At 36.6% G+C, this 12,285-nt stretch overlaps 1 protein-coding gene across 11 annotated transcripts in view; it reads right to left on the minus strand.

Moving 5' to 3' along the window:
- Positions 1-384: 384 nt before the first annotated feature.
- axin1 (axin 1) overlaps positions 385-12,285 on the minus strand; it is a 54,127-nt gene continuing 42,226 nt past the window's right edge. For 4 of the 11 annotated variants that reach the window (XM_048193051.1, XM_048193046.1, XM_048193029.1 and 1 more), the window contains exons 6-10: positions 9,431-9,978; positions 8,632-8,802; positions 8,203-8,451; positions 5,606-5,755; positions 385-2,633 (exon numbers count right to left, since the gene is read on the minus strand). In XM_048193051.1, coding sequence (XP_048049008.1) covers positions 2,507-2,633; positions 5,606-5,755; positions 8,203-8,451; positions 8,632-8,802; positions 9,431-9,978 — 1,245 coding nt within the window. In that variant the 3' untranslated portion in view covers positions 385-2,506. Of the gene's footprint in view, positions 2,634-5,605; positions 5,756-5,848; positions 6,478-8,202; positions 8,452-8,631; positions 8,803-9,430; positions 9,979-12,285 lie in introns of those variants that run through there. The other 7 variants (XM_048193105.1, XM_048193065.1, XM_048193056.1 and 4 more) reach the window with 7 other exon arrangements.

Consider the following 12,285-nt stretch of genomic DNA (forward strand, 5'->3'; position numbering starts at 1 on the left):
AACAAAAAGTCTTGAACGCTTATTTTATCAATTCACTTAGTCAATAATTGATGTTATTTTATCCCATCCCCCCACTATTGCAGATTTTAGATGTTTTTAATAGTTTCTTTTATATAATCTGTCATAATTCAGTGTTTTTGTGGCACCTTAGCCATCGGCTGCAACGAGATACTGGCAAAGCTCAGGGAACTGTTGCTAGGAAACAAGAGCGCCATCATCTGTTTAATCTTTGTCAAACAAAATTAGGAAGTCGTAATAAACTTCAAATTATTGCAGAAAGTCAACAAGTCAAGCATGGAGAAAACAACCCAAATAATTACAAACACGTATAAATATATAATTTATACCGAAATTCATACACAAAATGAACAAGAGAACTACACATTTATTTTATTACATATCTTTATTGTCCAAAGTACCATAAAATGATAACTGTACAACTCGGCACACTTAAGCAGAACCAGGGCACTAAATATCCAAATTGGGTTGCTGGTTGTAGTTGAAGACACATTTAAAAAAAAAAAAAAAAAAATGTACATATTTACATAGAAAGACTTAAAGTGTGTTGATGCTCTTCGCATAGGAAACTAACAACAACAAAAAAGTTCTTAAGAAACTTAAAAACATAATGCAAGTCCCTGGTACTGGACACATGGAGTGAGGAGAGCAGACAGTGGATCAGAGATGAGAATGGTCAGAAAGGCACTCTGTGATGTCTATGTACAGGTCATCCATCATTCAGTGAGAGGAGCTCACATCCAGGCTATACACAGTAGTTAACTCTTTACATCCAAGTTGATAATTACACCGTAATTAAAATGAGTCAAAAACAAACATGAGAAATGTTCCATATTTTGCATCAAGTACCCATACTGTTCAAGTGGATGGAGAACTAAAATAATTGAATGGAGGAAAAAAAAAAAAAAAAAACATGAAAAAACATTGACGACAACGGCAACTTAAATCTACGCTGGGAATTTAAAATTTAAAAACTAGCATTAAGATGGGATGCTAGAAGAACAAAAAGCGTTCTAACGTTACAGCACCACGTCTGGCTTGGTCTCGCCAGGCCTTCCCTAGCGGCTAGTACACCTCTCAGTGTTTCGTTACAACACACAGCCTGAAAACTCTATGGAGGAGCTTCATTTTTGTTGCTGAAACAACGCAAACGGATTTTAAATCGGCTCCTGTGATAGATTGTTCTCTTTGGTGTTTCATGATCTCAACAAGGCAGACCACGTTAGGCTAAAACTACATTTTTTAAAAACCATTCTGGCCAGGCACCACATTTAGCCGTGTTAAACTAAAAGGCTACAATTCTCTATCTGTTTCTTGTTCTGTAATACATTAAGGTAAGTGTAAACATGATCATTATATATTGTCCAATGGCACTCGGTAGACGATGGACCCCAGGACGACCAGAACGTCGTGTCCTCTTCCAAAAGTCTCACATTCTCCTGCTCACAAACAGGCGTCAGTCAGCGCCGCTGTGGATCTTACACACGCGAGCACCTGGAAAGCAACCTTACAGATTTTGGATATAAACTACAGACCTATAGTTGTTCCACTCAAAAATGTCGGGACATTCATCCTTTGCCCTCATATCATGCTGTGCGTGAAGAGGGGAGGGATTATGCATTATGCATGTCATGACATCACCGAAAGACACAGAGCAACGTGAAGGCATCGTCGTATAGGACTTTCGCTCGAAGCGATTCTCCTTTGACATCAATGCATAATGCAGTGAAAAGTGCAGCGCCGGCTGACTCCTCCCTCTCCGACGTGGACTGACTACAAACCGGTTTTATGAGTTAAAAGCACTTGGTAAAGCGTGGGTTATGATTTCCGCTCCTCCGTAACCGCAGCTTTGTGAAAACTACCACCGTTTCGGGTCAGGTCGATGCCGCAGCTTTGATATGGGTTAAACCGATTTCTCTTTTTTTTCCTTTTTTTAAATATTTAAATAGATATAAAACTTTCTCTTTTTCCTTTTAAACAGACAGTCTGTACATATCTGGTACCAGTACATATAAAATTACAAGAGTTGTTAAATTAGAAAGGATATGTTCCTTCTGATACGTCATATCAAAAATATGCAGCTTTAGTAAACATATTCTCATAGTACTTTTTTCTAGGCTAACTTTACATTGCTACATTACATTTTTCAGAGTTAGAAATATAGCAAAAGTGAGAGGACGCTGCCTCACGCTTTCGTCTCTGTGAGTCCAAGGGCTCTCCGTGCACAATGCAGTGATTTTGAGCACTGAGCAGCTGTTTGACTTGACTTTAAAAGTCATTGTGCAGAGGTAGAAGCCTCGGAGTAAATAGTGTACTTTCCACAGCAACCTTCCCTGTTCTGCACCTCTCGCTCTCCCGCACGTCCACGTATGCTGTACCAATCTCAGCACCTGCTCGCCGCTCCCTCTCGTTTTCCACATGCTGCTGCTGCTGATGCTGCTACTCTGCAGCCAGATTCCCTCTCTCCTCTTCTCCCTTCCTCCCAGTCTCAGTCGATCTTCTCGACTTTACCGATGATCTTCTCCTCGAAGATGGGCAGGATGGCGTCGTCTTCACGTACCTCCTCGAACACCACTCCACAGTCGAACTCGTCGCTCACTTTCTTAAAATAATACCTGAGGTGTGGAGAGGGATAGTGATGGTTAAATGTCACTGAAGACCATATATGCATATATATCTCAAAGTATACATCATTGTATAACAGTAGTGGATAAAAGTGATATCCAGAGGGGGTATTTGTTTATGACCCAACAAGATTGATTAAGCCATCAACATGAGGAAAATATTTTATATATATATATATATATATATATATATATATATTCTTTAAATATAAGGGGAAGAACAAAACACTATATAGTTAAGATATTTATCTGACAAAATTATAACTACATTAGTTACCATAAACTAATAATGAACTGCACTTCTACAGCATTTATTAATCTTTGTTAATGCTAATGTCAACTTTTACTAAAACATTATTAAAATCAAAAGCTGTATTTGTTAACATTATTTAATGCACTGAATGAACTAACAATGAACTGCTGTATTTTTATTCACTAACATTAACAAAGATTAATAAATACTGTAATGTATTGCTCATGGTTAGTTCAAGTTAGTTAATACATTAATGTTAAAAAATGAGACCTTATTGTAAAGGCTTAACATTTTATTTTACTATACAAAAAAAAAAAAAAAAAAAAAAAGTACAGAAAAACAATGTTCACAGGAAAAGCATACATTGATGACAACAATCAGTTAATATTTGGTTGGTTCTCTCGTTTTTGCATGCGTTTATAATTTCTGTATGACAGCCTAGCCAAAAATTATGTCAGCATAATTTATGTCTTATTGCATTATCACAAATTAAACAATTGACTTGAAGCACAAAATTTGTTAAAGTTTTTAAATTATAATTGTTAATAATGTTTGAATGAAGGTTGCAAATTTCAGTTTTCCTACACTGGTCATACTTTGGCCACTACTATATATATAGCCATTTGATATTGGAAATGAGTTTAAGAAACAGTTCATTCAAAAATGAAAAGAACAAAAAAAAAGTGTCAATTTCTCACCCTCATAACTTACTTCTATTACAGAGATAATGCAAAATTGCACCCCATGCTATCCCTTTCAGCTGCAGATTTGTTTTCTCTCTCATTGATTATTGTAATGCACTTCTTATTGGGGTTTCTAAGAATACTTTAAGTTACAGTACATTCAAAATTCTGCAGCTAGAATTTTAACTAGGACCAAAACTAGAGATTATATAGTCATATAGTGATGTTTTGAAGTCACTACACTGGCTACCAGTTAAAGGGTTAGTTCACCCAAAAATTAAAATTCTGTCATTAATTACTCACCCTCATGTTGTTCCACACCTGTAAGACCTTCGTTCATCTTCAGAACACAAATGAAGATAAAATCCGATGGCTCTATAAGATCTCCATTGCCAGCAAGTTAATTAACACTTTCAATGCCCAGAAAGCTACTAAAGACGTATTTAAAACAGTTCATGTGACTACAGTGGTTCAACATTAATGTTATGAAGCGACGAGAATACTTTTTGTGCGCCAAAATAACAAAATAGTGACTTTATTCAACAATATCTAGTGATGGGTGATTTCAAAACACTGTTTCATGAAGCTTCAAAGTTTTACAAATCTTTTGTTTTGAATCAGTGATTCGGAGCGAGTATCAAACTGCCAAAATCACGTGATTTCAGTAAACGAGGCTTCGTTACGTCATAAGTGTTTCAAAATTTCAGTGTTTCACCACTGGGGGGCGTGACTTTGGCAGTTTGACACACGCTCCGAACCACTGATTCGAAATAAATGATTCGTAAAGCTTAGAAGCTTCATGAAGCAGTGTTTTGAAATTGCCCATCACTAGATATTGTTGAATAAAGTCGTTATTTTGATTTTTTGGCACACAAAAAGTATTCTTGTCACTTCATAACATTAAGGTTGAACCACTGTAGTCACATGAACTGATTTAAATATGTCTTTAGTAGCTTTCTGGACATCTGAAAGTGTAAATTGTCTTGCTTGCAATGGAGGCCTCACTGAAGATGAATGAAGCTCTTACGCATGTGGAGCAACATTAGGCTGAGTAATTAATGACAGAATTTTCCTTTTTGGGTGAACTAACCCTTTAAGTACAGAGTTGAATTTTAAAGTTCTCCATGGTCTTTTAACACCTTATATTTAGAAACCGAAGTCTTTGGTCTTCTCAGCAGGGTTTGTTGGTTGCCCATCAAACATGGTTATGTTCCATTAGGTGACAGAGCTTTTTCTATAGTTGCTCCCAGGCTGTGGGACAAGAAGCTAGCTTCTTGTTGATTGTGGTAATCATTGCTGGTTTCTTGTTTATTTTAATCCACCTATGGCTTTTTGTTTGATTTATTTTGTTCATTACTTAACCTGTATTTTCTTAGGCTGTAAAGCACTTTGAGAAGCTCTTTTAAAGGTGCTATAGAAAATAAAATTATTATTATTTGAATATATTTTAAAATGTAATTTATTCCTGTGATCAAAGCTGAATTTTCATCATAATTACTCTTCAGTCTTCAGTGTCACACGATCCTTCAGAAATCATTCTAATATGATGACTTAATGCTCCAGTTGCGCTGCTTAAAATTGTTGTAGAAACAACACTGATACATTTTCTCAGGATTTGATTAATAGAAAGTTCAAAAGAACAGCATTTATTTGAAAGAAATCTTTTGACATTATAAATATCTTTCCTGTCACTTTTGACCAATTGATGCATCCTTGCTGAATAAAAGTATTAATTACTTAAAAAAAAAAAAAAAAAAAAGAAAGAAAGAAAAAAGAAAAGAGAGAGAGAGAGACTTAAAAATAAAATGTGCAGGTTGTATGAACCAGTTCTATAATACTTTTATACTGATGTTTTTGAAAGATTGAAAGCTTCGGTCCTTTTTGTAAGTTAGGAACAACATGAGGGTGAGTAAATGACAGAATCTTCATTTTTGGGTGAACTATCCCTTGATCATCTAAAAACTAAACGCTACAGACAGTCCACAAATACCAACTGATGCTAAGAACAAAAAACAGTGAAGATTTACCTGTAGCTCCCTTTCTTGGTAAGCAGCTCCTTGAACTGTCCCAGTGTGACGATCCTCCCTTTGACGGACGTCCTGTACGGGATGGGCTCTCCACAGAAGTAATAGGCCACGGTGATGTTCTCACAGGGCTGCTTCTTCATATTCTTATGCCTGCAAATGAACGAAAGGCACTTGAAAAACAAACCAAAGCATTTATTCCATAATAAGATGAGATAAAAATGGTGTGTTTTTCTTTTCTAACAACAAAATGTCCCGAAATTATGTCTGGAGCAGAGCAGTATTTGAAAGGTTCTTGTATGTGCTCTGCTGGGTTTGAAGTGGGCATGAGTGCTGGTGGGCAGCAGAGGATTGGTTTACTGTTGCCAAGTAAAACGAATTCCAGATGTCTGACAAATGTTTCTCAGAAAGAAAAAAGAAAAAAAAACATTGGCACTGTTGTGCCGCTTTCATCTCATCCACACTAAAGCTTTGATGTAACTAAACTGCATATCTGCATTAGCAGCAGGCGCGCATCCACATCCCCTCGCTCTCCTACAGCTGATCAGTGGTTAATACACTGGAACAACACTTCACTGCAATCAAATCAGCGAGGAACTACGTGCTAAGACTGGTCAGTCTATATTATACTGTCAAAAGCTACACACAGAAGCGTTAGTGAACTACATGAAGGCACAGCCCTGACAAACACATGCAGGTGCATGTATCGGTAGCATGGGATGGTGAAAGGAAGGGCTACGCTCTATGAAGAAGTATCAGGAACATACTCTGACTCGGAGAGCTCCGTGTCGGAGACGGCGGGCACCACACTGAGCGTGGGAAACAGAGCGGGCCTGACAGCGGTGCGACCCCTCTGGATCACCTCCATCACATACCTGAGGAACAACCCCGAGTTAGACACACCGGCTGCGGTTGCAGGCTCACATCGCCTCATTACACGCATTCAACTTCAGCCAGACACAATGTGTGCGGGAACATGTCGACTAATAGGAGGGCGGGGAAGAGGAGGCAGCCCTGCATTGTGCATTATGGGTAATAGATGGGTCACTGACACACATCCAATAGAAAGAAACATTTTAAGTAACAAAATAGTTAATTTAATGACTCTAAAAATGTCAAGTGGTGGAATCAGCAAGTGAAACCTAACATTTTTCCTTACACCTCGAATACATGCAAGTCTAACTTTATCATTATTTTCAATAAAAAGTTAGGAAGGCAGAAAGTTGAGGAATCACACCACATGACCGGACGGGGTGAACTTCGGCTTGTCATTGGCCTTGACACTTGTCATGAGGGTTTAAAGGGGTCCTTTCTATGACATTTCCTCTTTTGTTTTTCCTTGCTTGTTTCAGGACATTGGTCTAACCGCAAGTTTGATTTGGCAGATGTTTTTCTTTTTTAACCAGTGCTGTCAACGTTAATGCAGGCGATTATTTTTTTCCAGTTTAACGCATTAAAAATATTTAATGCAATTAACGCAGCATCCGTTTTTTTCTGTCATCCTTGGACTAGCGTTACAATATATGATCACGCTCGTATTCATGCAAATGCTTTTAAATTTAAACTCGCCAAAAGAGAATGCGCAGCCAGAATCGAGTTCCCTTTTGCGATTGAACGAACACAATAATGCCAAAAGTGTCCTTTTGTCAAGTATCCTCATAAAAGTAGCCTTGAATGAGTTAAATAAAGTCTTAAACGAAAGTACAGAGTTGTGATAAAGTGGGATGCGTGTGAGATCCGTGTCATGTGCAGCAGTGGCAGATATTAAAGTGACAGCAGCCAATGCTGTCTGTCATTGAAGATAATCAAAAAATAAAAGGAAAATTACTCACTGCTCTTGACTAAAGAATTTTGTAGCTTTAATGAGGATTAATCTATATTCAATTTAGGCTATAAATTATGCAGTGCAGACTGTTTGATAACTTTATTCAATTTCTGTATATTTCCTATCTGTTAGACAGGTAGGAAAGGCACAGGTAAATATGACATTTATTATGTGAGGATTGTTTTAAGTTCACTTAAATGAAAAGTTTTCATATTTTTGAAGCCTAATTCATGTTAAAAAATTGATAGCTTTCAATTACACTAAAGTTAAATGGCTATAATTCATTTTTAAAATATGGGGGAGGATCTTTTTCATCAAGACATCAGTAAATGCATTAATATCATTGATACTGGCCTTCAATCATAAAAAGATGCCATCAAACAAATATTTAAAACACTGTCTTTGCTGTTTCTACATTAATTTCAAGTTATTAGAAATTACATTATAAAATATATTAAAAACATAAAAACTTGCAATTAAACAGAAAAAATGTGATTAATATAGTTAATCGATTGACAGCACTAATTTTAACAAATCTAAAACAATTTAAGATTTAAACAGAAAAAAAAACACTTTACAAACTTTAGACTTAGAAGTCCATGTCTAAAGTTTCACGCTGACATTTTTGATTCAGAGACTAAAAACAACGTTTTATTAAGTGCTTTTGATTTTTGAAAATAGTGTCACTGACCCAAAGGCAAATTACATGTGATTATTTTCATGCAATAACAAATCAGGCCACGAATTATGATCTTCCATGAACGTGTCCCCTCACCTCTGCTTGGCCTGCAGCGTTCCAGACTTCCTCCTCTCTTCCTCAAGCCGCCTGCGCGCCTCTTCCAGCTGTGTGAGAGGGTTGGGGGCTGGGTTGGGGGGCATGGTTGGGTCCTGGATGAAGGGATGCGAGGGCTGCACGTTATTGCGGAGCTGCGCGGTCACCCAAGGGTGCACAGCCCCCGGCCGTTCCACCGAACTTGGCCTCGACACCTCGTGACTCTGAGCTTTCTTGGAGCCGGAGATGCTGCTAAGGAACAAGCAAGACCAAAAGAGCTTTTACATGATTCCCTTCAAAAAACAGTGGTGTGTTACAATTTGGCATCATTATTAACACAACTATTTGAAAAGATGGTCAGTGGTCAACCTTTCATAGTGTATAAATCTAGAGAATGTAAAACATTAATCAATAATGAAGATGGTTTCTCACCCGTAAGGGCTCCTCTTATAGCGCCCAGCTTCCTTCTCACCCTCCATCATCCACTGCAGGATCTTCTGGTTCCTCTCCATATCATCAGGGGGCAAGGGTTCTCGCATCTCAAAGTTTCGACCATCTTCTCCTTTTCTGACCGGCCGCTTTGACATCGTGCTGCCTTTACTGCTACAGTGAGACACAAGAACATCAAAATCACTGAAAATGGCTTCACTAGATACATTTTCATTATACACCATAATTCAAAAGTTTGGGGGCAGCAAGATTTTTTTTTTTTTTTTTTATTTATTTTTTTATAAATACTGTCACTTTTGATCACTTCAATTCTTGCTGAATAAAAGTAAAGACATTAATAATATTACAAAAGATTTCCATTTCAAATAAATGCTGTACTTTTGAACTTCCTATTCAAAGTATCAAGATTCCCAAAAATACATTAAGCAGAACCCTCGTTTTGAACATTGAACATAAGAAATATTTCTTGAGCATCAAATCATTTTTTAGAATGATTTCTGAAGGATCATGTGACACTGAAAAATGGAGTATTGATGCTGAAAACACAGCTTTGATCACAGGAATAAATTACATTTTAAAATATATTCAATAAAAAAAAAACAGTTATTTTAAATTGTAATAATATTTTACAATATTACTGTTTTTGAGTGTAGTTTTGATAAAGTAAATGCAGCCTTGGTGAGCAGAAGGGACTTTCCAGAAACATTAAAAAGTCTTAACCACCACCAAACTTTTGAATGGTAGTGTATATATATCTGATAAAAGCCACTGAGACACATACCCATAACCCATGGGGTCCATGCCGTTGGGACCGACGCTCATTCCATCTGCATAGTTGCGTGACTTGGATCCATAGTGGTGTTGCTCCATATTCCAGGCTAAGCCCCCGTGCATCTTCATGGCTTCCGCCTCCACCTGTTCTTTGGGCTTTCCCCCCGCGGCATAGTGTGTGTGGTGAATGTGTTTGTGATGGTGCAGGTGCGCCGCCTCACCCTTCGGGCCCAGCCGAGCCTGGTGCTTGCCTTGGCCACCAGACAGCGGCATCATCAGTCCGGGAATCTTGCCAGCGGGCAGCCCGTCTGGGGAGCGGGACTTTGGAGAATGGCGGCCCGTGCCCGGAGATTGACAGCCGGGTGTTTTCATGACACGCTGCACATGCTCATCAAGGATGCTCTCTGGGTTTTCCTCATGTGCGTCCCGTAGCTGCAGCCCGTTGTAGCTCATTTCAGAGTAGCGACCGCCATAATGCTGCATGTGGATCGCAGGGGGAATCCTGTGATTGGCCAGGGAGGGGGCGGTGGAAATGTCTGCATCGTCACCTTCTTCTTCCTACAGGACAGAGAGATTACTCAATAATGACAAGATTTTTTTTCAAAATCTCAGATGTTTAGTATGAACTGGATCAGTAAAAAAAAGGAAAAAGAAGAATTATGTTTTATATATATATATATATATATATATACACACACACAGTACAGTCCAAAAGTTTGGAACCACTAAGATTTTAATGTTTTTAAAAGAAGTTTCGTCTGCTCACCAAGGCTACATTTATCTAATTAAAAATACAGTAAAAAACAGTAATATTGTGAAATATTATTACAATTTAAAATAACTGTGTACTATTTAAATATATTTGACAAAGTAATTTATTCCTGTGATACAAAGCTGAATTTTCAGCATCGTTACTCCAGTCTTCAGTGTCACATGATCCTTCAGAAATCATTCTAATATGATGATTTGCTGCTCAATAAACATTTATGATTATTTTCAATGTTGAAAACAGTTGTGTACTTTTTTTTTTTTTTCAGGATTCCTTGATGAATAGAAAGTTCAAAAGAACAGCATTTATCTGAAATACAAAGCTTCTGTAGCATTATACACTACCGTTCAAAAGTTTGGGGTCAGTAAGATTTTTTTAAAAAAAATTTTTGAAAAGAAATTAAAGAAATTAATACTTTTATTCAGCAAGGATGCATTAAATCAATCAAAAGTGGCAGTAAAAACATTTATAATGTTACAAAAGATTAGATTTCAGATAAACACTGTTCTTTTGAACTTTCTATTCATCAAATAATCCTGAAAAAAAATATTGTACACAAATATTTTGCACAATTGTACACATTAAATGTTTCTTGAGCAGCAGATCAGCATATTAGAATGATTTCTGAAGGATCATGTGACACTGAAGACTGGAGTAATGATGCTGAAAATTCAGCTTTGCATCACAGGAATAAATTACTTTGTGAAATATATTTAAATAGTACACAGTTATTTTAAATTGTAATAATATTTCACAATATTACTGTTTTTTACTGTATTTTTAATTAAATAAATGTAGCCTTGGTGAGCAGACGAAACTTCTTTTAAAAACATTAAAAATCTTAGTGGTTCCAAACTTTTGGACTGTACTGTACTGTATATATAAGTCTATTGCAGAAAACAATAGGCTGTAGAATCACAGTGCAGTAACGTGTTTAAACCAGCAGATGTCATACTTTCAAACTTCTATTGATATGCATTTGTTATAGTCACATTCAAAGCACACAAAAAAAAAGAGCCATGAGAGAATTCTCATATTGCTCAAAACAAGACTTTAATATTAATTTTAAATGGCACAAATATTTCTGGACAACCACAGACCTCTCTAAATCAGATTATAAATAATTTGACATGTCCGTTTCCTTAAGATTTAATAACACTTAATATTTTACTTGCGGATTTGTTCCACCCTTCCCCGATTTTGATTTTACTGGCAAACAACACTGAATCATCTTTTGACAAATTTAGTTTCAGTCATAGTCAAGTGACTAAATTACATTTTAGTCACATTCTGTATTGTTACTTGGAGTTTTTTTTAGACGGTAGTTTTGTCTATGAAAACAGTCATGACCTAAATGTAATTAAACTGTAATTGCGTTTCCACACCACAAACCCTGCAGTGTTACAGGCTAATTACTGGATAGAATATATTTAATCTGAATAGTGTCCAACATATTGCAGCTTCTGACTGAGTTATTTCTGACTGTTTTCCCCATATAATGAAGTTTTGTACGTGTATAACCATTTTTAGCAATACTAATTTAATAATAATTTTAAAAATCGTAAAATTCACAATATTACAGAATATTTCACAATATTACAGTTTTTTTGATCAAAATGTAGCTTTGGTGAGCATAATTTTAAAAAATTAGCATATGTATTTTCTTTAATCTGTTAACAAAAGTACATTTTATGTTTATTTTAGGGCTGCACGATATATCAGAATTATCAAAATATTGTAAATGTACATATCGCGACATGCATATCACAAAGGCATGCGATTTATGAATGATCTAAGTAGGTTACTACAAAACATTGCGAAAAGTGAATAGACTTGGTACGCGACTGTTACTTGCGTGACTTAACGTTAAGAGTTATTAACCGCAATAAGTTGCTGAACTCCTGTGGGTCTTACACTGTCTGCTGTCTGACACACAAGCTGCCTCTCTTACAGCGTGAAATCCCTTCAGTTCACTTTTGCGCCTTATTGCACTCAAACGGTCAAATACACACACTGTTATGTCAAAATGTCTGTCTTGGTGACTTGAGAGTCTTAAGTGAACGTTATCAGTTGTGAAAAAAAAATCGAATGCGTTT

Source organism: Megalobrama amblycephala, linkage group LG1, assembly GCF_018812025.1.
Source record: "Megalobrama amblycephala isolate DHTTF-2021 linkage group LG1, ASM1881202v1, whole genome shotgun sequence".
Lineage (NCBI taxonomy): Eukaryota > Metazoa > Chordata > Actinopteri > Cypriniformes > Xenocyprididae > Megalobrama > Megalobrama amblycephala.